This window comes from Orbicella franksi, chromosome 5 (assembly GCF_964199315.1).
Source record: "Orbicella franksi chromosome 5, jaOrbFran1.1, whole genome shotgun sequence".
NCBI classification, from domain to species: Eukaryota; Metazoa; Cnidaria; class Anthozoa; order Scleractinia; family Merulinidae; genus Orbicella; species Orbicella franksi.
Genome location: NC_138149.1, coordinates 4,066,651 through 4,092,400, shown reverse-complemented (window position 1 = coordinate 4,092,400; position 25,750 = coordinate 4,066,651). Strand labels below are relative to the sequence as shown.

General features: G+C 41.5%; 2 protein-coding genes across 9 annotated transcripts in view; both read right to left on the bottom strand.

Annotated features, from left to right (window-relative positions):
- LOC145486649 (uncharacterized) overlaps nucleotides 1–21,046 on the bottom strand; it is a 22,471-nt gene extending 1,425 nt beyond the window's left edge. The window contains exons 1-3 of one of the 2 annotated variants that reach the window (XM_081465350.1): nucleotides 20,564–21,046; nucleotides 14,644–14,697; nucleotides 1–6,468 (exon numbers count right to left, since the gene is read on the bottom strand). The exon at nucleotides 1–6,468 is cut by the window's left edge and continues 1,425 nt beyond it. In XM_081465350.1, the coding sequence (XP_081321476.1) occupies nucleotides 1–6,433 (6,433 nt within the window). In that variant the 5' untranslated portion in view covers nucleotides 6,434–6,468; nucleotides 14,644–14,697; nucleotides 20,564–21,046. The remainder of the gene's footprint in view (nucleotides 6,469–14,643; nucleotides 14,698–20,563) is intronic. The other variant, XM_081465351.1, reaches the window with a different exon arrangement.
- Nucleotides 1–25,750, bottom strand: part of LOC145486656 (aspartyl aminopeptidase-like) — a 108,725-nt gene that overhangs the window by 70,366 nt on the left and 12,609 nt on the right. For 2 of the 7 annotated variants that reach the window (XM_081465360.1, XM_081465358.1), the window contains exons 13-16: nucleotides 24,472–24,511; nucleotides 23,618–23,719; nucleotides 23,077–23,158; nucleotides 22,694–22,779 (exon numbers count right to left, since the gene is read on the bottom strand). In XM_081465360.1, the coding sequence (XP_081321486.1) occupies nucleotides 22,694–22,779; nucleotides 23,077–23,158; nucleotides 23,618–23,719; nucleotides 24,472–24,511 (310 nt within the window). Of the gene's footprint in view, nucleotides 1–21,587; nucleotides 22,517–22,693; nucleotides 22,780–23,076; nucleotides 23,159–23,617; nucleotides 23,720–24,471; nucleotides 24,512–25,750 lie in introns of those variants that run through there. The other 5 variants (XM_081465361.1, XM_081465363.1, XM_081465359.1 and 2 more) reach the window with 4 other exon arrangements.

The window sequence follows — 25,750 nt, the reverse complement described above, 5'->3', positions numbered from 1 at the left end:
GACCAAGCTTTTCCAGTTTAATGGCAAGTGCACGTTCATGATACTCTTTTGCCTTCTCCAGGTCACCCAGGGTGCGGTGTACTTCCCCCACGTTATTGTAGGACGTTGCGACATCTAGATGATCAGGACCGAGATTTTCGAGACTAATGGCAAGTGCACGTTCATGATACTCTTTTGCCTTCTCCAGGTCACCCAGGGTGCGGTGTACTTCCCCCAGGTTATTGTAGGACCATGCGACATGTAGATGATCAGGACCAAGCTTTTCCAGACTAATGGCAAGTGCACGTTCATGATACTCTTTTGCCTTCTCCAGGTCACCCAGGGTGCGGTGTACTTCCCCCAGGTTATTGTAGGGCCATGCGACATGTAGATGATCAGGACCAAGCTTTTCCAGACCAATGGCAAGTGCACGTTCATGATACTCTTTTGCCTTCTCCAGGTCACCCAGGGTGCGGTGTACTTCCCCCAGGTTATTGTAGGACCATGCGACATGTAGATAATCAGGACCAAGCTTTTCCAGACCAATGGCAAGTGCACGTTCATGATACTCTTTTGCCTTCTCCAGGTCACCCAGGGTGTGCTGTACTTCCCCCAGGTTATTGTAGGACCTTGCGACATCTATATGATCAGGACCAAGCTTTTCAAGACTAATGGCAAGTGCACGTTCATGATACTCTTTTGCCTTCTCCAGGTCACCCAGGGTGTGTTGTACTAAAGCCAGGTTATTGTAGGACGTTGCGACATCTAGATGATCAGGACCAAGCTTTTCCAGTTTAATGGCAAGTCCACGTTCATGATACTCTTTTGCCTTCTCCAGCTCACCCAGGGTGCGGTGTACTGAAGCCAGGTTATTGTAGGACCTTGCGACATCTAGATGATCAGGACCAAGCTTTTCAAGACTAATGGCAAGTGCACGTTCATGATACTCTTTTGCCTTCTCCAGGTCACCCAGGGTGTGTTGTACTAAAGCCAGGTTATTGTAGGACGTTGCGACATCTAGATGATCAGGACCAAGCTTTTCCAGACTAATGGCAAGTGCACGTTCATGATACTCTTTTGCCTTCTCCAGGTCACCCAGGGTGCGGTGTACTTCCCCCAGGTTATTGTAGGACGTTGCGACATCTAGATGATCAGGACCGAGCTTTTCCAGACCAATGGCAAGTGCACGTTCATGATACTCTTTTGCCTTCTCCAGGTCACCCAGGGTGCGGTGTACTTCCCCCAGGTTATTGTAGGACCTTGCGACATCTAGATGATCAGGACCAAGCTTTTCCAGACCAATGGCAAGTGCACGTTCATGATACTCTTTTGCCTTCTCCAGGTCACCCAGGGTGTGTTGTACTAAAGCCAGGTTATTGTAGGACGTTGCGACATCTAGATGATCAGGACCAAGCTTTTCCAGTTTAAGGGCAAGTGCACGTTCATGATACTCTTTTGCCTTCTCCAGGTCACCCAGGGTGCGGTGTACTGAAGCCAGGTTATTGTAGGACGTTGCGACATCTAGATGATCAGGACCAACCTTTTCCAGACTAATGGCAAGTGCACCTTCATGATACTCTTTTGCCTTCTCCAGGTCACCCAGGGTGTGCTGTACTTCCCCCAGGTTATTGTAGGACGTTGCGACATCTAGATGATCAGGACCAAACTTTTCCAGACTAATGGCAAGTGCACCTTCATGATACTCTTTTGCCTTCTCCAGGTCACCCAGGGTGTGCTGTACTTCCCCCAGGTTACTGTAGGACGTTGCGACATCTAGATGATCAGGACCAAGCTTTTCCAGACTAATGGCAAGTGCACGTTCATCATACTCTTTTGCCTTCTCCAGGTCACCCAGGGTGCGGTGTACTTCCCCCAGGTTATTGTAGGACGTTCCGACATCTAGATGATCAGGACCAAGCTTTTCCAGTTTAATGGCAAGTGAACGTTCATGATACTCTTTTGCCTTCTCCAGGTCACCCAGGGTGCGGTGTACTTCCCCCAGGTTATTGTAGGACCTTGCGACATCTAGATGATCAGGACCAAGCTTTTCCAGTTTAATGGCAAGTGCACGTTCATGATACTCTTTTGCCTTCTCCAGGTCACCCAGGGTGCGGTGTACTTCCCCCAGGTTATTGTAGGACCTTGCGACATCTAGATGATCAGGACCAAGCTTTTCCAGACCAATGGCAAGTGCACGTTCATGATACTCTTTTGCCTTCTCCAGGTCACCCAGGGTGCGGTGTACTTCCCCCAGGTTATTGTAGGACCTTGCGACATCTAGATGATCAGGACCAAGCTTTTCAAGACTAATGGCAAGTGCACGTTCATGATACTCTTTTGCCTTCTCCAGGTCACCCAGGGTGTGCTGTACTGAAGCCAGGTTATTGTAGGACCTTGCGACATCTAGATGATCAGGACCAAGCTTTTCAAGACTAATGGCAAGTGCACGTTCATGATACTCTTTTGCCTTCTCCAGGTCACCCAGGGTGTGTTGTACTAAAGCCAGGTTATTGTAGGACGTTGCGACATCTAGATGATCAGGACCAAGCTTTTCCAGACTAATGGCAAGTGCACGTTCATGATACTCTTTTGCCTTCTCCAGGTCACCCAGGGTGCGGTGTACTTCCCCCAGGTTATTGTAGGACGTTGCGACATCTAGATGATCAGGACCGAGCTTTTCCAGACCAATGGCAAGTGCACGTTCATGATACTCTTTTGCCTTCTCCAGGTCACCCAGGGTGCGGTGTACTGAAGCCAGGTTATTGTAGGACGTTGCGACATCTAGATGATCAGGACCAAGCTTTTCCAGACCAATGGCAAGTGCACGTTCATGATACTCTTTTGCCTTCTCCAGGTCACCCAGGGTGTGCTGTACTAAAGCCAGGTTATTGTAGGACCTTGCGACATCTATATGATCAGGACCAAGCTTTTCCAGACTAATGGCAAGTGCACGTTCATGATACTCTTTTGCCTTCTCCAGGTCACCCAGGGTGTGTTGTACTAAAGCCAGGTTATTGTAGGACGTTGCGACATCTAGATGATCAGGACCAACCTTTTCCAGACTAATGGCAAGTGCACGTTCATGATACTCTTTTGCCTTCTCCAGGTCACCCAGGGTGCGGTGTACTTCCCCCAGGTTATTGTAGGACGTTGCGACATCTAGATGATCAGGACCAAACTTTTCCAGACTAATGGCAAGTGCACGTTCATGATACTCTTTTGCCTTCTCCAGGTCACCCAGGGTGCGGTGTACTGAAGCCAGGTTATTGTAGGACGTTGCGACATCTAGATGATCAGGACCAAGCTTTTCAAGACTAATGGCAAGTGCACGTTCATGATACTCTTTTGCCTTCTCCAGCTCACCCAGGGTGTGTTGTACTGAAGCCAGGTTATTGTAGGACCTTGCGACATCTATATGATCAGGACCAAGCTTTTCCAGTTTAATGGCAAGTGCACGTTCATGATACTCTTTTGCCTTCTCCAGGTCACCCAGGGTGTGTTGTACTAAAGCCAGGTTATTGTAGGACGTTGCGACATCTAGATGATCAGGACCAAGCTTTTCCAGACTAATGGCAAGTGCACGTTCATGATACTCTTTTGCCTTCTCCAGGTCACCCAGGGTGCGGTGTACTTCCCCCAGGTTATTGTAGGACGTTGCGACATCTAGATGATCAGGACCAAGCTTTTCCAGACTAATGGCAAGTGCACGTTCATGATACTCTTTTGCCTTCTCCAGGTCACCCAGGGTGCGGTGTACTGAAGCCAGGTTATTGTAGGACGTTGCGACATCTAGATGATCAGGACCAAGCTTTTCCAGACTAATGGCAAGTGCACGTTCATCATACTCTTTTGCCTTCTCCAGGTCACCCAGGGTGTGTTGTACTAAAGCCAGGTTATTGTAGGACCTTGCGACATCTAGATGATCAGGAGCAAACTTTTCCAGTTTAATGGCAAGTGCACGTTCATGATACTCTTTTGCCTTCTCCAGGTCACCCAGGGTGCGGTGTACTGAAGCCAGGTTATTGTAGGACGTTGCGACATCTAGATGATCAGGACCAAGCTTTTCCAGACTAATGGCAAGTGCACGTTCATGATACTCTTTTGCCTTCTCCAGGTCACCCAGGGTGTGCTGTACTTCCCCCAGGTTACTGTAGGACGTTGCGACATCTAGATGATCAGGACCAAGCTTTCCCAGACTAATGGCAAGTGCACGTTCATGATACTCTTTTGCCTTCTCCAGGTCACCCAGGGTGTGTTGTACTAAAGCCAGGTTATTGTAGGACGTTGCGACATATATGTGATTATATTCATCAACATGCTGAGCGAATCGTAGTACCAGGCTAAAGTACTTTATTGCTGCGTCGAATACATAATGAGTGAGGCACATTTTTCCAAGTTTTGTAAATGAAGACAGATAATTCTGAACATTTCTTTTACTGCTTTTGGGGTTTTGAGAAATATCTCGTTCACGAAACAAATGTTCAGTTTTTGAAATCAAGGTTCTTAAATGAGGGACAAGGTCCTTGCTGAATTTAAAAGAATCTCGGTCGAACCACCTTATCGATAGATCGTCTTCTACGAACTGGATGAATGATATAACGGCGACATCTACAGTTTGAAGTTGTTGAGTCTTTGGGAAGCCTCTAATCAAAGAATCTATGACATCACTCACTATCTGATGTACTCGAATGTAGGCACCACCTTCCTCATCCTCCCCAAATAATAGCAGCGAGCATCTTTGAATTGTCATAGCAATCATTTCTTTATCTTTAATTTCCTCATCAACATTGAGAATGTATCTGATCACGATGTCTAGACTTAATGGTGTTGTTGCACACACCGAGAGGAGACTGAACGTGTGATGTATCACTTTGTCGGACGTCATTGCCTTTTCAACAGCCAGTCTTGTTGCTTTGCTCATGGTGTTTGTATAGCTTGGATTAGTCGTAGCAAGGATTGTTTCAGTAGTACCTCGGTGGCCCTTGTTAAGCTTCTCCAGGTAGTCGTTCCAGCCAAAATATGACGTTGCCTTGTTCTGCCGAACCTGTCTGACATAGGTGGCGGCGCTTGCCAAGGCAAGAGGCTGGTAGTCCAGTACTTGCGCAACTTCTTTTCCCTTCTCGCTGTCATCTATACCAGAAAGCTTTGTTAATAAACGACTGGCGTCGCGAGGCTTCATACCTTTGCTAACTGAGATGTGTTCGATGAAAGAATTCGTCAAAGGGATAGACGCAGTGTCCTGTGTTGTGATTAACAATTGGCCCCTTAACCACTGCTCATTTCCAGACTCCGGTAAATGAGCATGCACACGTGATATGCTAGTGACGTTGTCGACCACCAGTAGCCAGGACGTGTAAAGCTCGATTTTTGTGCTAATTAAGGTCTTCAGATTAGTGATCTTCTCTTCTGCCCTACGATCCTTGGAGTTAAGGGTGTTTGTAACTGCATATTCTGGGCACTTGAGTCGTCGAGCGAAAGAGACGTACGATTCCAGAAGGGTATCTAGGCTTTCAGCATTCAATGTCATTACAAATGAAGTAGTACACGGAATTTCTTTACCTTCGTCAAAGAATCGCTCGGCTACAAGGCCGGCCAGTTGAGATTTTCCACTTCCAGGATTCCCGGAGAGGTACAGAACACTTAATTTGTTTTCATTACTGCTTTTGAGCTGTTTGAGCTGTTGCATAATTTCAGCCACCTCAGAATCGCGACTTGCGACGTCGTGTGAAGGTTTAGCAGGAAGAATGCAAAAGGAGGAAATTTCTTTGAGTAACTGATCTTCAAGGACCTGTCGTTCTTCTTCTTTTTCTTGAAGTTTCTTTGCTTTTTCTTCAAGTGCGTATCCTTTTTCTTGTAATTCCTTTCCTTTTTCTTGAAGCTTCTTTTCCTTTTCTTGAAGTTCCTGTCTCAACTCATCAACCTTTCTCAAGACCCTTCTTAGCTCCTCTGTTGGAAAACTTCTTTGATTTCTGATGTCTTGAATTTGCAAGATGGAGAGACCAAGCCCTTGAAATGCAGCATCAACTTTACCAATGGCAATTTGAAAGTCTGGATCCGAGAGGTGACCTTTAGCCATGTGAGCAAACTCTTCATTCCTAAACTTTCTGAGACCGTCTACGTTTGATTTGACCACTGGATTGAGACGGTGGCCGACACAATCGGAGTAAAGAATGGCGTAAAAAAGCATGGTACAATCCCATTCTGCTCTGTCTCCGTTAATCATGGTAGCTAGGAGTTTGGCATTTTTTCTCTGGTTTCCTGGAGACTCCCCGTTTTTGAAGGCCATTCCATTTTTAGGCTCATCTTTCCATTCTCCAAACGTCGTCCTATAGCGATTATCCCATTCTTGCTTGAAAATTGATCGGAGACCCTCAGTTATTATATCAGTGACAACGTAACAAATCCTGTAGTAGTTCAATTGCTCTTCCGTGAATTCTATTGCAGCAGCGGCCATTTTTAGCTTGTATCACCTTTTGTTTGTCTTCAGCCCTTCGTAGGAAACAAAACTGTGTTATTAGCCAATTAGAACCTTTTTGTGAACGGTTGCTAGCTGAAGGTTTTAACTACTCTAATTTTTGCTTTTCCAGTTTTTCTTCGCTTTTGTTAATTGAGAAACAGCAATTGGTACAATATGCCGAGAAATTCTAACTTGGCGCCGAGGCATAGAAAACTAAAACTAAAGAACTAGTTTGTTCTAGGCTCGACCTCAGTGGATTTTTGTTGTTTTAGTCCCGTAAGTCTCTGTACCATGCAAGAGTAGCCATTCTAATATTCGTGAAGTTGGCAGTTCTCAGTCCTTGCGAGACACAGCCATATAATAATATTCCTTAAGGGGGGACTTAACCTAAAATTCTGAAAGAAATTCGAAGTTTTTGTTTTTCACGGAACTCGTATCTTAAGGTATTGAAGTTTTATTTTGACAAGTACTGTTACTGTAAGTTTAAAGCTCTTTTTTTAAAAACGAGTTATTTTCGCCTTCGAGAAAAGACATCTTGAGAAGGATTTATTCAATTGAGCTAAAATTTTCAGGATTTGTTGTTCTGAGTACGTTCTGTGGGATAAGCATAGAACTTTTCCATCCAGTGCATTATTCTGTCGAAGTTATGTATATAAACGTATGCTAGATTTTCTGTATCAGATTTAACTTGTCATCATTTCACGTGTTTTTCACTTTTCAAAAATCTCTGTGCTTATCCCAGCAAGCTGTTTGTCTTCTTTTGTAAAATGTAAAAATTATTCCTTTTGACCAGTTCTTGTAGTAGTTATCTTTTTTCAAGTAAGCCCTGGCATTCCCAAGCAGGTGGTAGATTTAATCAGCCGGTGTCAGGTTACAATACAGTTACAGGGTACACAAATATTTTTTTCAGAATCTTTGCTCTTTGAGCTTTTTAAAAATGTATACTTTGCCATGGTTTGGAGTTAACTCTTAGCCACGAGAAAATTTTTGAAACATGGTGTGTTTTTAGGTTTTTAAGTCCCACCTTAATTAATTAAGAGCCAGCAGTCTGGGCCTGAGAAATAGTCATATGACGCAGTAGCCTCGATGTTGATATTTCGATTAAAGAAGTTCGTTTCTCGTACCGAAAGTTTACTAATGTGTAAGTGGCAGAATGTCTTGTAAATAGCTGTTTTGGTGGTCAGAGGACATCATTTAAGTCTGGCGATCGGTAAGTTGACATGCAGCATTCGAAGAACTGAATGTTTGCGGCAGTTGGCGATTCCAAGGGTGCTCTTAAGCGCCAACAGATCGAAACTTGGTTTGCGACTGTGTTAGGCCAAAACAGACCAAGTCTAAAAGCAGGTCACTTCAAGGGCACAAAAAAGGTATTTCGGGGAGTTACATGGCAAGCAGTAGGCACCGTGCCTACGAAAGTGTGAATGTTTTGAGCTGCTTTTAGACTTATAAAATGTGTTGATTTGGCGGGAAGGTGCATTCCGTGTCGCCACGGTATAGTTACCCATAAGGCATTGCAAGATGTATCTGACAACAATGGCTGCCGTACATATTGTACTGATCTAGCTGACAATAAAGGCTGTTGTTAGCCATGAACCAGAACAATTAAAGTCAAGAGTATAGCATATTTGAGGAAAGGCATAATGTCTTCAATTGCGCTGGCTAAAAGATTTCATCAGGATAGAGATTATCAACAAAAACAAAGCAAAATAGTTTCTAGACGAACTCAGCTGGCGCGGTAGATTTGGACGTAGCAAAATCCTTAACTTCGAGATTCCGTAGGATTTTCAGAGTTAAAAATAGCCGAAGAAGGGTTTTCTGCTGATGAAGAAGACATCGAAAAGACGAGAAAAACCGAACAAATTTTATGCCAAGGTAGACGAGTTTATAATTACAATTAACGCCACTGGACTATGGTAATTCTAGGACTTCAGAATGTGGACTGGACTTGGAAATCCAGATCATCACTTGTACTGCCTTATTTGGTTAACCCTTTCGATCTTTAAATGCGAGTTTCTAAGGTTCATTGGGCCAAACCAGTGACCACAAATCAGTTCAAGAGTTCAATTTCTTGTTCTGAATCATCTATCTGGGAGATAATTTTCCACAAATGTAGAGGAACTCTCACGATTGGTGGTTGAGGCCCCTCCAATATCCCCAGCAGAGAACGTGAATGTTTTCAAAAGCCCATTTTATCGAGACAAAGAACTACTGCGCTAGATAATTTGGACAGAATAGCTTATATTTCAACATAGCAGGCGCACAAAAATTAGTTCCAGGGTCACATGACACCTTTTGTGGTTATGACGTCACAAAACACATTTTTATAAATAAGCTAGTTTGCAAAAGAGCTTTAACGCCAATTTGATGTTGACATGTTTAGGCAACACTATTGTTGACGACATGACAAATTTCCCTAATCCATTTTTAATAGACTTTATGAACACGTTAACATTGTCACGTGACCTATTTCCTCTCATTGGACAGATTTTATGCGAAACGCGCAGAATTCAAAACACGTTGCAAGAAGATTGTGCAATCGCAAGTTGGAAAATTCATAGTTTTACTTATTATGTCTTGTTTTTTACGCTCAAACTGGGCACAAAAATTTTAGTTAATAACTAGTCACGTGACCTACCAATAGAGCAAAAACTTTATTGATATTGCTCAGCAATGTCAAAGCATTAAGGGTACAACTTTTTAGTTTAAGTGATAAAATATTTATCACTTTATTAGTGAAATAAACATTTGTCACCCTGTTCTGGCACTCAGCGTCTTTTGCCTGTTTTTCTTGCTAATGTGTTCATAAAAAAATTGTATTGTTTTCTTCTCCAAGTGAAGAAACAAGTATTTGGCTCCCTTAAGTGACGTGACTAACCTTTAGTGCCTTTCTCGTACTTAACACAAACACTTTTCATTGCTAATTAGTGAAATAAACGTCCAGTCCTTCCCTCAACTGATGTACTAGACCTAACCCTAACCCTAACCCTAACCCTAACCCTAACCCTAATCCCAACCCTAACCCCAACCCTAACCCTAACCCTAAACCCGAACCCTAACCCTAAACGTTAGGGTTAGGTTTAGGTCTACCCTAATGCATAGCTTAGTGTTAGGCTTAGGGAATAATAATCCTAGCGTTACCCTTGCCCTAAGTTTGACTCTCAAAACTAGCCCCAAAACTAAAATGTAGTATTAAATCTCCTCCGTTTACGTTTTGAAGACACCTTTTGCATTAAAATTAGAAAACTGCGTTGTATTGTATGTTTTATATACCTCAAAAGGTGATAGAGGATCTTTGCCATCAATAATCCCAGAAAAAGAGCTAAATTTCATTTCGTTATGCTTTTTTTTTTGAAATATTGTGGAATTTTATATTTATCATGCAATAACTAAGTGGGGGCGGGGGGGCAGTATGGAAATCACGCGATAGATTACATGAGAGCTTTGTTTTACTTAAAGATGTATGGTAAATTTGTTGTGGGAAATTTCTCTGCCATTTGTTCTGTTAGAGACTACTGACCTATTGGCCTTATAAACGCTGTAAGTCCCGCCTTAACCCATTCCTAGCATTAATGTAAAGTCTGTAAACTACATGCAAGAGTAGCCAATCACATTCGTAAAGTTGCTAGGTCTCCCTCCTTGCGAGACACAGCCATATCTCATATAAAATATTCCTTATTTTAATGTAAAGTCTGTAAACTACATGTAAGAGTAGCCAATCACATTCATAAAGTTGCTAGCTATAGGTCTCAGTTCTTGCGAGACACAGCCATATCTCATGTAAAATATTCCTTATTTTAATGTTAAGTCTGTAAACTACATGTAAGAGTAGACAATGACATTCGTAAAGTTGCTAGCTATAGGTCTCAGTCCTTGCGAGACACAGCCATATCTCATGTAAAATATTCCTTATTTTAATGTAAAGTCTGTAAACTACATGTAAGAGTAGCCAATCACATTCGTAAAGTTGCTAGGTCTCAGTCCTTACGAGACACGGCCATATCTCATGTAAAATATTCCTTATTTCAATGTAAAGTCTGTAAACTACATGTAAGAGTAGACAATCCCATTCGTAAAGTTGCTAGGTCTCAGTCCTTACGAGACACAGCCATATCTCATATAAAATATTCCTTATTTTAATGTAAAGTCTGTAAACTACATGTAAGAGTAGCCAATCACATTCGTGAAGTTGAGAGGTCCCATGCCAGTCCTTGCGAGACAGAGCCATACAGTAATATTCCTTAATGTTAAGTCTGTAAACTACGGAAATACAGTCAAACTCGTATTAAGCGGACACCCTCCATTAGACGGAGAGCAGTGCAGGTCCCATTTTTTTCCTTTTCCCACATCCATTGTAAAAAATACCTGCATTCAACGCAAACCTCTATTAAGAGGACGCTGACAGCTTAAACTTGACAATTATGGTCATTTCTATTGTTAGAAACCTGTATCAAACTAGCTTGTGCACAAGTTCCGGCTGGGAGGGCCAAAAAGGAACTGAATGAGAGTGAAGTGGCCGAGGGGAGAACGGGGAGTCAGAGCCTGTAGACGAAGATTGTATGCTGCCGTTCCAAGGCACCCGCTACCCGTAACGTGTTTACTGTTTTCCCTCTTTTAGCATCATCAGCCCTTGTCGCATCGTGGGACACATAAGGCCTTGCTCTTTTAGCACGACAAGTAAACGACTTATTACGTATTTACAAAAGTCGACAATGGGGATCGACCCGCTCCATTTTACTCCATTTACAAAAAGCTTGAGAAAACTGCGTATTTTCCCTCGAACTGTAATTTTCTTGTACGATCTATTCACATTCATATGCATCCACGCGGAGATTACGACATGCTGCTGACAGATTAATGACAGGTTAATTACAAGGGGGCTGAACAGTGGCTTCAATACTGGAACCTCCCCTTACGGACAACTCTCTAATACGGACACCTGCGCTCTAATACGGATAGTACCTACAAAATTCTCATAAATTTCCTCTAAAAAAACCCTCCATAACACGGACCCTCTCTAAAACGGATAACGGACATTAAATCTTGGCCCTAGGGATCAAATTCATACAAGTTTAACCTCTTTATGACGGAGACTCCGCCTTACATACGGCTGGTGCGCGCGCACGAAATTTAAATTGACCAATCAGGATTGTATGTATGTTAACAGGAAAGGCATTGAAATCAGGCAACTTTTCTCGCTGGAGATGGCATTAAATATTCACAAATTGCGTGATCTCAGTCACAAGATTGGTACTACACTACAACTCGTATTTATCAGCAGAAAATTGGAACAAGACCTCAAGCCCAGAGAAATCAAGCCTCCAATCGTAAATCAACAATGCCTTGTTTACTCTTTTACATGTGATCGTATGATTCAGATTATGTCGGTTTTACAGCTCGACACCTCCACCAACGTATTGTTGAACATAAAACCTCTGCGATCGGTAAACACTTTTCGACAGCCCATGGGGATAAAAGCCTCCTCAAAGAAAGCCAATTCCGCATTCTAAAAAAGTGCCAAGGAAAATTTGATTGTCTTGTCTACGTGATGCTTTTCATCAAGGAGCGCAATCCTAGTCTCAAGTCGCAGATTGATTCCATTCGCGCAAAACTCTTTGTTTGAAAGAACATTCCATCACCTATTGTATTTTTAGTATTTAAACATTTATCATTTACTCTTTGACTTGATAATGACGTTAGCCAAACGTCGAAACGTCGTCAACAGACTTTTAATTAATATGCTTTTACGAAATGTTTTGTCGCAATTTTTTTATCGTTAAATGTTTTAAAAAGCCGCTTCTTTTTCGAATATAGATACTGTTGCTATAAACTTAAAACGCTTTACCTCATATACTTGTCATTGTTTACGGAAATAGGGACACTAGCAAGGGTCCCGAGAGTGTCCGGCCAAATACAAGTTTGACTGTACTGATATCGAAGTATGGAACAGAAATACATTTAGCTAAGTTATATGAGTTTCAGTTCGACATGCATCAACATCTAATTTCTCCTTGAATTGTCTTAAAAAGGTGGTCATCCATGTCGTGAGAATACAGGAGTTAGTCGGGCGAAAAGAAATTTTCGGGAAATAAAGCTTAGAAATGAAATGAGATTCCAAACAAGAAGATCTTGTTACCCCGTGCCATCGGATGATTTATACTTGTATTTTGTTTGCACCCAGTTTGGCAGTTTCGTATTTGTACAAACGTAGATAGAACTGTTGTCTGCTGGAAACCGGTCTAGCTTCAAATAGGCTAGCAAATAGTCAAGCCTTGTCAACTTTGGCTCCCTTAGGAGCACGTAGCGTGACATTAGCCAACAAGAGCGAGTGGAATAATTATATTAAAAATAAAACAATAAAACGCCCCCAAAAATTTCGCATACGCTAACCGTATTTCTAGAGCATGGTATAATTGTTGAATATTTCATGATGACCAAGCCAATGAAAACTCTTGAATAACATTATCCAATGCTCCAGCCTTTGATAAAAACAGTTACTCGAATAAGTCTGCAACAAGGACTCAACTGCAGCAAGAGAAAATGAGGTGCATAATCTCTTGACTGCGGAGATTTCTTCACTTAAGGGCGAGTGTTTTCGGAAAACGGAAACAGTTATCGATAGAATTTAATTGGATATCGGATTTTTCGCTATAAAGGCTGGTTTTTACCAGCGTCGGAGTCGTAGTTGGAGTGGTAATCAGAAGCGTAGAGCGATATGATCTAGTGAAAATCAAACCAACAGAATCAGAAGCAGAACACCCATTCCGCTTAAGACTCCGTCGCTTATGATCTAGTGAGAACTAGATTGTCGGAGTCGGAAGCAGAAGCGGAAAATGATTGCTACAAGATATCATAGTCTCTTGTTGGTATTGTGATCGCTTGGTTCTACCGCTTCTGCTTCTGACTCCGACAACCTAGTCTTCACTGGTAGCGACGGAGTCGTAAATGGAATCGAAAGTACTGGAAACGCCGTTCTGATTCTTCAGACTCCGATTCCGTCGAGCTTGTGACTCCGCTTAAGGCCCGGTTCAAACGTCGAACTTTTTATGAGCCGAACCTAATAGCCCCAATTAAGTACATGACGATATCGACGTTTGAATCAATTAAGTTCGACAGACACCCTGTTCGACAGATATCATTTGGATCGACCCGAGAATTAAGTTTGACATGGCCAGTCGGTCAGTTCGACTACAGAGCGACTTTGATTCAAACGCCGAACTTTTCATGTACCGAACCTAATGAATACATTACAAATACATTAAATAAATTAATTTTTCCCACAGTTCTGTACGTTTCCTATTTTTGTCATGCGTACACAGCTTATTCTGATCTTTTGGAACAAAATGGAGGGAAGAGCGGGAAGATATGTGTTCCTCTTGCTTCAAGAGCACGAAATAAACTTGCTTGATGTGTATAAACCACTTCTGTATGCGGCGTTCCGTATTTGAAAACGATGAGAGTGTAGCAGGTTGGAAAGCAGGCAGTTCGGTGGCGTATTGCAAGTCATGTTTTTGAAAGAAAATGACAAAATAAATTAATCTTGAAGAAACCGACGACAGGAACGAACTGGACGAGGAACTGTGATGCTCTTTTGGGAATAAGCAATAACAAAAGGCAAACCAAATTCAAAAATCGTCTTCGGTTGTTTAAAGCTAACTGCATCTGGAGTTCGACTCTTTGATCATGTTGATTGCACTTGCAAGAAAAGCAAGCTCTTCATTTCCACAATTTGTCTTTCCCGAATTTTTTCTGCCCTTTTGCTCAGCAATGACCACCGTTTGCAATAGTGTCTCTTTTATTTTTGCAATTCGACTAAATCAGGTTCGACGTTTGAATCAACTGCCGAACTTATTTGTTTAGGTCGACCCAAATTGGTATAATTTAGGTTCGGCACATGTTAAGTTCGACGTTTAAACGGGGCCTCTGATTTTTGATTTATACTAAGTCATTAAGCGGTCTAATGAATCCGGCTCCGACTCCGTCGCTTGTGAAAACCAGCGTTATGTGAACTGCACTTTGAATTCAATATTAGTGACAGCCAGTGATCAGGTGCACGATTTTTATGAAATAAATTATACGTGGGCACGTCTGGTTCAAAAACACGTTCAATAAAGGATTCTGATTGTGTTCTGCATGCAAATTCCGTTAAATTGAGTTTATCTGACAAGACATGTAACACAAAATAGCAATGTAAACTATAGTATACTCACCGTTTGGAAAGATTCAGGAGGAATTCATCAAAGTAGCAACAGGATAAAGACCGTCTGCAAACAACAAGGAATTCGAAATCAGGAACTCGAAAGTAAAAGCTTGACCTCTCCCACACAGCTCGTGTTAAGGTTACACAGGATACATGGGCGGGTGTCCTTCAAAAAAAAAAAATCGCACCCGCGTTGCTTTTAGCAAACTATATATCAATAGAAAGGTTATGAACTGTAGCATTCGGAAAAAAGTATCCGCTAATTTGGTCGCCCCTTTCTTGAGAAGAAAGAAGGTTTGAAGCGGAAAAAAAGCCTGAGCAACAGCTGTTTCCTTTCCTTTTTTCAGGCGGAGAGATCGAACAAGCGAGACTGGTGTGAGCAAAAAAGTGGGCGAACTTGAGAGGGGGTGAGCGAGAAAAGGAATCGCCTGCAGTTAATCCTAAACATTTTACCGAACTCCGCTCACCCACGAACGGGGAACAATAGTGCAATTTGATTGGCTAGAAGCCCGTCAATCAAAAAAGTATTCGGCCGAATTAATCGGGTACGCAAGCGGTGTTAATCAGCATCAGTCTCTCAAAGAATGTTAGGGTATTTCTGTATTTTTATTGGTTATCTTTTTAGACCAGTAAAGTTATAATATCGAATAACTTGCCGACCCTGTTGCGTTCGCGGCAGTCACGAGAAAAATATCCCTCGATGATACAAAAAATCCCCGACACACTTTTGTTCCTCGATACTTTTTCTGCCAGATTTCGTGAAAATCGGCCGACAGACCATTTCAGCTTGGACGGTTTGTTGCCCCATTTCAACTCTCGAGAATTCTTTCTTTTAGATTTTCACATAGTCGCGTGTATATGAATGATTAATTTTTAGATGGATAAAAGAACAATTCTCCAAAGAATATCACGTGGTCTGTAATGTAAAAACAAACCGCCCATTAGCTAATAACTGGTTTTCACACGACGTCACCAAAATTCGAACTTCAAAACTATTGATCTTCCTGAGATTTTACTTAAATGATGTATAAGAGCAGCTGAAAACTAATACTCATGCAAATTTTCGTTCCGAATGGGTTCTTGGTTTTGAGATACACTACGCTTGAATTTCTAAGCTTTTGCGTCACGCGGCATTTACATGACGGCCTGGAGAGCTGTCAGGATGGTTAAAAAAGTGACTTATTTCGGGGAACTTGGCTTTATGAACAGTTCATGTCTTAGAAAAAGTATTATTTTAATGTTTTAGAGTTCCTCGAGGGATAAATTCACGCTTTTGTAGCAAATCTCAGTGACAGATGTTTCTGTTGGTTTCCGGCCGTCATGTTGGTGCCCATACGGATGGGCACCAGCATGGCATCTCCATTCAAATCTCTATAAATTTGGGTAAAAAATTTCTCTGCATATCTAGCATAAGAAAAATTGCTGTGACCAGAATTTTGGCGAGAGTCTTTGCATATTTACCTTCTTTCATTTCCCAGATTCTGGACTTTATCTAGTGACCGGTTTTGATTTTGATTTTGATCTATTTTGAATTACGTGACACTGAAAACCAGCAATTACAGAGGTCTATGGTACATAACCTAATTCACTTAAAGAGATGGTATTCTCGCGACAAACTATTGCAAGTTTTCGCCGTTTGAAGAGTTGTAAACATATCACGCCTTTACTCGAATGCATGTCAACAGAATATGTCGCCAGCCAATGAAATCATGGCACCCCCTAGCGTTCAGAGCGAGTGAAATAATTTTCGCGGGAATTCCGTTGTCCTAGTTGAACTTTAGCGTCTTCAGCGTGCATCTATTTAGAGCAGTCTTCCTTCCCTGCTTGTGAGAAATGGACCAAGAGAAATAAGTGGGGTAAGAGTACGGGTACGAGCACGCGCAATCCTTGACACTGTTGGACAAAGTTTCCTTCCCTTGCATACGGCGGCTGCGCCCGCAGTGCGAGCGGCAGGCAAAACTCAGCTGTCCTACCGAAACGACACGATAATACGCTTTTTCTTCGCAGCTAACAAACTAAAGACAATGCTCAAGTTGCTTTGGCCTCTTCTATTAGTTAACCTGAGAATTCTGGGTTTAATTTGACGAGGAACTGCATATTTCGTTCAAAACAACACAACTATTATCCTACCTGGCGACACCCGACGTACAACGAGCGAGTTGCCATGCCGGACGCCCGCGACCCATTTTTGGCGCCAAATTAGAAGCTTGGTGACACAAAGTGTTTCGTACATTTTACTTTTTATCATCTAATATGGTTTTTGGGATTGTAAATTCCTTTTCGTGAATATTTAATGCCATCTCCAGTGAGAAAAGTTGTCTGATTTCAATGCCTTTCCTGTTAACATACATTGCCGTCAGGACAGTAAAGTTTTTTCCCGCCTGCTGAATCCTGATTGGTCAATTCGGATTGTCGGCGCACCAGCCGTATGCAAGGTCTTGCCTTCGAGAAATTCCGGTTTTGTCCTCTTGTTTAAAAGGTCCTCGCTTTGATTTTTCTCGTGGTCCAGGGACTTTTCTCCCCTTTTTTAGCTCGTTTCATGAGCACAATAAGGAATGATGGATAGGATGGCAGAACAAAGTGATTCGAGAACCAAAACTGCGAAATCGCCTGTAAACAACCTCGTCAACCCCGCCAACCTTGTTCCCGCGAAGAGCCTGGGAACCAGGTTAATGAGGTCCCTGTAAGAATTAAGAGCTCCCAGATGAAACCGCTTCGCGCAATGAGGATTATGACACCTGACTGTTTTGTTAACTTTTATTCAAAAACCTCTTTTTCTGAATATAAATCGCGCGCGTTTTAAGATTTTACCTGCATTTTTTGGAAAATATTAGATTTTGTAGCAACCTTTCTTTTTGTTTAATACCTCTCAAGGTGTGGTGTAACCTTACTTGAACCAACATGTCTTTGAGTCTATATTGAAATCATTGTTAGTCTTCATGTGAGTTGACCAGTTAACAAAGGTCTGAAAAGCTTGCTGGTGAGTACTTTATCCCCAGTAGGATCTAAATTTCGAACAGGTTTCGGACGTTTCGCTCGGCGTTTGATGCGCCTTTGATATCTTGGCATGCTAGCGGTTGGTTACATGCAGAGGTTTGCGTGACTTAACAAGCTAGGTCTCACGCGATACACAGCTTAAAGGGAAAAGACGGCTCAAATAAATGTCACCGAGTCTAGAAATAATTCTAGATTTAAATATTGTATACGTTTACCGCGAGTTCTGCATGACCTTAACTCGCCATCCGGGGTCCAAAAAACAATGCTTGCGTGATTTAGTTTGCGTGATGTCATGAAGTGAAAACATACGTCACGCGAATCACCCGCATGGTGTCAGGCGAAGATAGCGTTTCAAAGCCAGAGCCAAAGAATTCTTTAGAGTAGTGAATTGTGGCCATAAAAATGCGGTCAAAATATTCCTAACATGAAGGCCGATTGCGTGAAGGAACAGGTTGTTATAATTATTACTCTTGGATATTACTTGTGCAGAATACATAGTAAGAAAGTTCAGGAAATGTCAGCCCCGGAATCTGCAGTGATTAAAAACACCGGGTTAGCATCATCAAATCATTAATACAATGTCAGTCTTGCATTTCACAAGATTTTACGCACCCGACCAACAAAGAAATGTTTTAATTTTCGCTGTAGCTAAATGACCGTAAGCCGGTCAAGGTTTTAAAATCACTAGATGACCGGCAGTCTGATATTTTTCTCAAATTATAAGGAATCGAAGGAACCCATCCAATTCAAACTACCATATGTCGATTAAGAACTGCCAAGCGATCCAGAAGAGCTGCATAGATCGCAAGTCTAACGCTTAGTTTACGCTCGGCTCAGAGAGCGAGACCATGGTTTGTGACACTACACGATTTTTTTGGGTCGACTGCCGGTCGCGGTTTTCAACTCACTAAATGGCCAGCAGTCTGATATTTTTCTCAAATTTTAAGGAATTGAAGGAACCCATCCAATTCAAACTACCATATGTCGATTAAGAACTGCAAAGCGATCCAGAAGAGCTGCATAAATCGCAAGTCAGCCACAGCGTTTAATTTTCAGACTCAATTACAATTTATCTAGGACCCACAAAGCTCTTTGCATTTCTTTGTATTTTGGCCCTTGTTCAATAAACAACAATGGAATTGCTGTCTGAAACAGATTGCTGTCTGTCTCATTCACGGCTTTCGGTTGGTTTCGGGTTTCACAATGCCAGTGACGGGTAAAATTACACTTTTTGTTTCTCAAGTCACGGTATTTCTCAGAATTAAAGTTTAGCCTGCTTTAATTCAAGAAGGTAAAAGATCTCGGAATTGCGCAAGCGATATAAGCGTACCATAAAAAATGAAGACGTAACCTATTTTGGCCCTTGTTCTATAAACAGATTGCTGTCTGTCTCATTCACGGCTTTCGGTTGGTTTCGGGTTTCACAATGCAAGTGACGGGTAAAATTACACTCTTTGCTTCTCAAGTCACGGTATTTCTCAAAATTAAAGTTTAGCCTGCATTAATTAGAAGGAAAAAGATCTCGGAATTGCGCAAGCGATACAGGTGTACCATAAAAAATGATGACGTAACCTACAACAAAATTCCAAAAACTTGAGAAAATATCGCGACTTTTCCAATAAATGGAAGAGGTCCCTTTACACCAGCAAAATTCGAGTCCATGGATACAAATAAAGGCAAAATGTAGCTGGCACTTAGCTGTGGTACATAATAGGTCAACCGTGCTGGGGCACCCAACGGATCGTTTCGGTAAATTATCTGTTCGGTTGGCTTTTAATCCCCTCTGATTTTCTGCAGAGAATTGTCATCTCGAACTTTCGTGACATGAGAAATTTAATGCCTGTTGTTTTCGGATTGTTGAAAATTTCGGTTAGGGTACCGAAAAAAAGGTCAGCTATAATTTTCGGAAAGGCGATAAGACCTAATGTTTTCAGGGAATGGACAAAAAAGCTCTAGTAAATTCGAGAATACTCAAGTGCCCCTCGAATAACCGAACAGATAATTTTTTTTAGCGCAACCTAAAATTAACCTACGGAGCTTTGAAAGTACTCCAGAGAGTCTAAAACAGCGTTTAAAAGCACTTGAGAGAAAAAGGTCGTTGGGTGCCCCTGACCGTGTTGAATTTCGAATTCTAGAACATTCTAGACCAAGTGTACGTTTCTCTCTCCTTGTACTCAGCGAGACAGAGATTCTCTTCTCTCTCTGCGTGTGAGAAACGACAGGGAACCTCTACCCGTAACCACTTGATTTAGCGTTAATAGCGTGCATCTCGTCGAGAAGAATGAGAAGGGGATCTTTGTCTCATAGGGTAATCTTTTTGCAAAATGCAACTAGAAGGAAAAACCTTTCATTACAATTCAAAACTACTCTGAACTTCCCCAATTCTTCGATACTTCCCATCCTCTTTTGATATAGTCTGGCTCCAGACGTTTAAGGAATGCTGTCGCTAACAAACTGGAACTCAAGTAAACTCGAGCTTGCGACAAGAGAAGACTCACAGGCACTAAAGGCTTAATTTTTTCCTCTAACTGCTTCGCGAATCAATTTGCTTGTGTTAAAATCACAAAAACAGAATGAAAAACGCTCTACCGGAGATCACTGGATTCGATTTCCGATCACATACCTTCACTCATGATCAGTCTCGTCCCTCTCTCGAAGTCTTTTCGGTCGCAGCAAGCGCTACACACGAGTTACCGATGGGATCTACTTGGAATCTTTTGTTCGCTATAAGTGAACTGTGCTTTAAATTCAATGTTCATGATAAGTCGCGATCAGGAGCTCTTAGATCAAGTAAATTATTCCCGGGCGCGTCTGGTTCAAAAACATGTTCAATAAAGGATTTTGATTGTGTTCTGCATGCAAATTCCGATTAATTTAGTTTATCTGACAAGGCATGCAACACAGAATAGCAATGTAAACTATAGTATACTCACCGTTTGAAAAGATTCAGGGGGAATTCAGCAAAGTAGCAACACGATTAAGACCAGTCTGTAATCAACAAGAAAATCAGGAACTCGAAAGTGAAAGCTGAACCCAGGGTAAACCACTCCCACACAGCTCGTGATAATCACATGACATCGTGTCTACTTTGAAATCATCATTGTGCGTTGACCCGTTTAGCTTGGCACACTATGTAGCTGTTTGCTTTAGTAGTACCTGGACATTTCATTGTGATGCAGAGGTTTGCGTGACTTACAAGGCCTCACGGGATACATAGCTAAACGGAACGAACGAGGCCACAGCCGATTAAATGTCACAAAGTCGAGTAATTCTTGATTTTATGCGTGATTTAGTTTGCGTGGGTAAGGAAATGAAACCATACGTCACGCGAATCACACGCATGACGTTAAGTGAAGATGGCGTTTCAAAGTTATTCAGTGTTTTGTAAGTGTGAGTATAAAATTGCGGCCAAAACATTCTTTACATGCTTGCCGATTGCGTGAAGGATCAGATTGTTATTACTGAATTTTTCAACTGACCTTTTAGCCAAGAATCTAAAGTGATTAACAGCTATTAACGCCAGGTTGGTCTTAAATCACAAAGAATTTATACGCGGCCGATCAACAAAGGATTGTAATATACAGGCCCAATTTACCAAGGACACACAAAAGCTCTTTTGAAAGCGACGTGCGCAGCCGTCGTTCTATAAACAAAGATAGAATTACTGTCTGGAACTGTGACAAGGCAAACATCAAGATTATTAGCAACCTGTTTTTCCTTCACCTCCGCCGAATGCTGACCAGAAAAGGGATTCACAGATGCAAGGTGTTTATCGAGTTAACATTTTATAGTCAAACCTCTTAGTAAGTGAAATACTGCAAATAAAGCCCTATAAACCCTATCATGGGGTTTTCTATAGTCTTTTTTTGTGTCTAGTGCGAAATTGTCTTGTCGTCATGCTCTAATAGTTTCAACGAATTCTCCTTTAAGACAACATGGAGAAGAACAACCTCGTTCCCAGGCTCTCTCTACTCAGCATCCCTCGGTTCCAACATAGGGAGGCAGAGGAGAGAGAGCCTGCGAACGGGTTTGGAAGAAGAAGAACCCCGCTCGCTTTTACTCGGGGAGAGGAGGGAGTGCTGAGAGGGAGTAACCTCGAACCCCGGGTAGAACTGTCTTTGACCGTAAACAGCAACACAGAATGTATTCCAACACAACTAGCTTTATATTTATTATCATCACACTCTATTATTTCACAAGTTGTTTTATTCCGTGTTTTGGCTTCGTGCCCTGAGTACAACAAGATAAGAAAACACCTCTCGGCTCAGCTTGCTGCTAGTTGTCCTAGCTGGGTTGTCACGCAATGCTGTTCTGTTTTAACATAGTGGCTACACTTAATGCGTGACGTCCAAGTAAACTATGTTCTCAAACTCATTAATAATTCATCAAGTTTAGCCAAAAGAAATCATGACCGTGACGGTGTTTGGATATCTGATCTTAATTAGCGTAGATTTTACGACTTTATTTCTCCATTTACTCCCTAGTTTTAGTTTCGATTGAGAACATATATCAAACTCTCAAGACATGCTTGACCACATTTCCGAACACCTCGAAGTTCGTCAAAAATACCCCGCTGCGCGTCTTATTTTCAACTCTTTCCTCGGTGTTTGGAAATGTGGTCAAACATGGTCTTTCTCGTTTGTTTAAGGATAAATTACTAGACCGTGAGAAAGGTAATTTGACACAAAAAAACCTGTCTCTTCTTACTGTTAAACTTTCTATCGATGAAAAAAAACACAAACATAGAAAGAAAGAGAGATCAAGATTGCTGGGAGAGTTGCAACACCGCTAAGTAACCGTGACTAAACTCAAGCAGTGACACTCGTTTGATTTTAGTCAGCTCCTGCAACGGACTCTAGCACTGATTGAAGTGTCTCGAAGTAATTCTGTAGAGAAAATAGAACAATTAAAAAAATGGAATTTGTTAATTCCCTCAAAACCGTTTAAAAAGAATCCAGTTCATTGGCTTGTCACGTAAAACTTCTCCCCAACACAGCACTACGTTGCGTGACAACTCAGAACAGCAGAAAAGAACAGTTTTTGACAGAATTCGAAGTGGTCACCTTGAAAAGTTGAGTCTCTTGGTGAATAATGGATGAGCAGCACATCTCACGGATGGAGTGCATAGCGAGCTGCGGGCCTCCGATATCTAGAAGCAGATTAAACAAAGAAGAATATGAACATATCAATTATCTTAGCTAGTTTCTATCAGTTCTAGAAATGGCATTATAGAGAAATCACGACTTGATCGTGAGTTGTATTCCAGGTGAAACGAGCTTAAGTTCACGTAAGTACTAAGAGGCAAGTAGGAAAAGCCTGAAAAAACAAAAACAAAAAAGTAGTTCCTCAGGGGAGTAACTTACTACTCTCTGAAGGAAACTCTCCTTGCTTGGCGATCATTCTCTTTATTTTCAGCGCAGAACGCGTAAGTATCTAAATCACAAACCTAAAGTCAAAAGACCAAGCTTGGCGGAGAGTATTGGTCCAATAGTGGATCCACAAGGAGAATCATTTCGTACACAAACTTCCTGTGATACAAGGACGCAAGAAAAAAAAAACACTTAAGAATCAATCAATTAATCAACCAACTAACCAACCAACCAATCAACCAATCTATCAATCAATCAATCAATCAATCAATCAATCAATCAATCAGTCAGTCAATCAATCAATCAATCTATAAATCGATCAATCAATCAACCAATCAAACAATCTATCAATCAGTCAACCAATCTAACAAGTGATCAATCGTGCCTCTATCCGTCTTGAGTTCAAACAATTAATCAATCAATAATGTTTGCTGCTGAGCACAAACAAAGTGGCCAGAAACTCGAGTTTTTCCTAATCCACTCGCGTGTTTGTCTTACATTTCGCACGCGTGCCAAACACTAATCTCTCTTAAGCTGCATGCGTCTTCACATGTATCCTCACGTTAAGTTGGTGGTCTCTTCCAAATTCATTGCCTTCAAAACAAGTAAGTTCTCTACCTGTATTGGCACACTGCTCTTCTCTGCGATCAGCCTTACAACACTTGACGACACAGCTGTTGTTGCATATCGCTGATTGCTGTTAATCTTTATCACTGGACCCTTGTTGGAATTGAAAATAAATCAGTTACACTAAACAAGTCAATAAGTTTGCTAGCATTCACTGTGCCAGGGCATCGACAAAAACAGAAGTTTTTCATTCCCTGCTAAACACCTACACACCACAGCTGTCTAGAACTGGCAAAGAGCAAATAATAAGTAGTTTATTAAAACTCTCTGGCAGTCTTACATCCCGTTTCTTATTTTAGTCTAGTTTTCTATATTTTGGGGGCGTTTTAAATAAAACGATTATTCCATTCGCGCTTGTTGGATATGAGATGACTGATTATAGCCATCTCAGTGCTATACGCGCCTCGTTGGCTATCTACCATCTCACATCCAAGGGGTACTCGTGGAATAATTGTTAAACAGCACTCCATTAGCAAGCCGAAGAAGCACTGAATCGAGAGTGCTTATAGCTCTCAATAGTAATAATTGATAATTAATGACTCAATGCAAGTGCGTGCTACGCAGGCTAACCATAGTCTCATTCAATCTGATTCGTTAATATCCCATATTAACTAACTATCTGCTATTTGTTATTCACGTTCTCTAGGCACCCACCCGCTGGCAATGCAGAAAGGTGTAGGACAATTGATTATCAGAGCCTTGAGCTGTACAAGTTTTTGTAAAGTTACTGTAATAATTCCTGGAGTGTATCCTAATCATATATCATTAAAGTTGAAACTCCATCTTACAACTGTCCAGTTGAACCTGAAGAAAAGTTCAGTCATTCAAATATTTGTATTTCTCACCTTGTGGAGAGCAGGTTTATGATTTTCTTCATGTTTATCTCTGAAAAAGAAATCATGATACATAAACACATTAGAATATGTCTTGCCAAAACATGACATACTGGATAAGTCTTCGCATAGCCTTATTTGTTCATTAATTTACTTTTCATTAATTTTAGAGAGGTCTTCACAAATGATGGAACCAAACTGTGCAATTATTGGTGATCAAATTCAAGACTGGCAGTGTACCTTTACTATTGAATAACGACCAGCGAGCTATAAAATCTTAAAAATTGTTGTCACTGACTTAAAAATCTTAAAAATAGACGTTTCGACTAAAATACTATAACCTTCTTCAGTGACGAAATGAATGTTAACGGCGTCTAAATGTAAATGAGATGTTTATAAGAATGTGAGGAACTCGCTAGGGATTAATTTAGCATTTTGTAAATGTCTGGAATATGCACGTGGTCATTAATTGAGTTCGGTTCGCGAATGGAATGTCACGCTTCCAAGAACAATCTACGAGCTAATACTGAACGTTTTCCAAGATTGAAAATATACAACATAATACAGGAACGAAAAAAAAAAAAAACATTCAAGAGTCACAACGAAGGATCATTTGAAGAACACCACAATATGTTTTGATAGATTGACAGTTGTATTAAGGAACTGGCAACTTTTCGTTCAAATTTGCTTTAGCTCTAACAAGTTGCCAAGTTCTGTTGTAGTTTAACAAGTTCCGGTTTTCATATTTATCGTGGCAAATGAAATACCCTAATACCACTTCATTGTCTGAGGGAGAGAGGGAGAAAGGAATAGTTTCTGCAGTCAACTTTTTATCAACAGACTATGACAAACTTCGAATCACCATACTGGAAACTATTCGTGAAATTTGAAAAGTAAGCTGCAACTTGTGGATCAAATTTTAGCACAATTCCCAGTTTGGCAATTTCCACTCAACCTGTTGCTTACAGGTTGAGTTGATGGAATCTTGTTCCCATGGCAATGCATGTACAAATATCGTGGTTTATGCATACGAGCCAAGTGGCTCATTAGGCCGGAGCTTATCCTGGTTTCTGTAGTATGAAGCGACTAGGAGTGTTTCTACTCCCCCCTGGATGGGATGCTAGCCCATCGCAGGATTACCCCCAGCACTGAATTCACCGGGACCCATACATACACCTAGGTGAAGAGAGAAAACGTGAGAGTAAAGTGTCTTGCCCAAGAACACAACGCAATGTCCCCGACCAGAGCTCGAACCCGGACCGCTTGATCCGGAGACGAGCGCACTAACCAT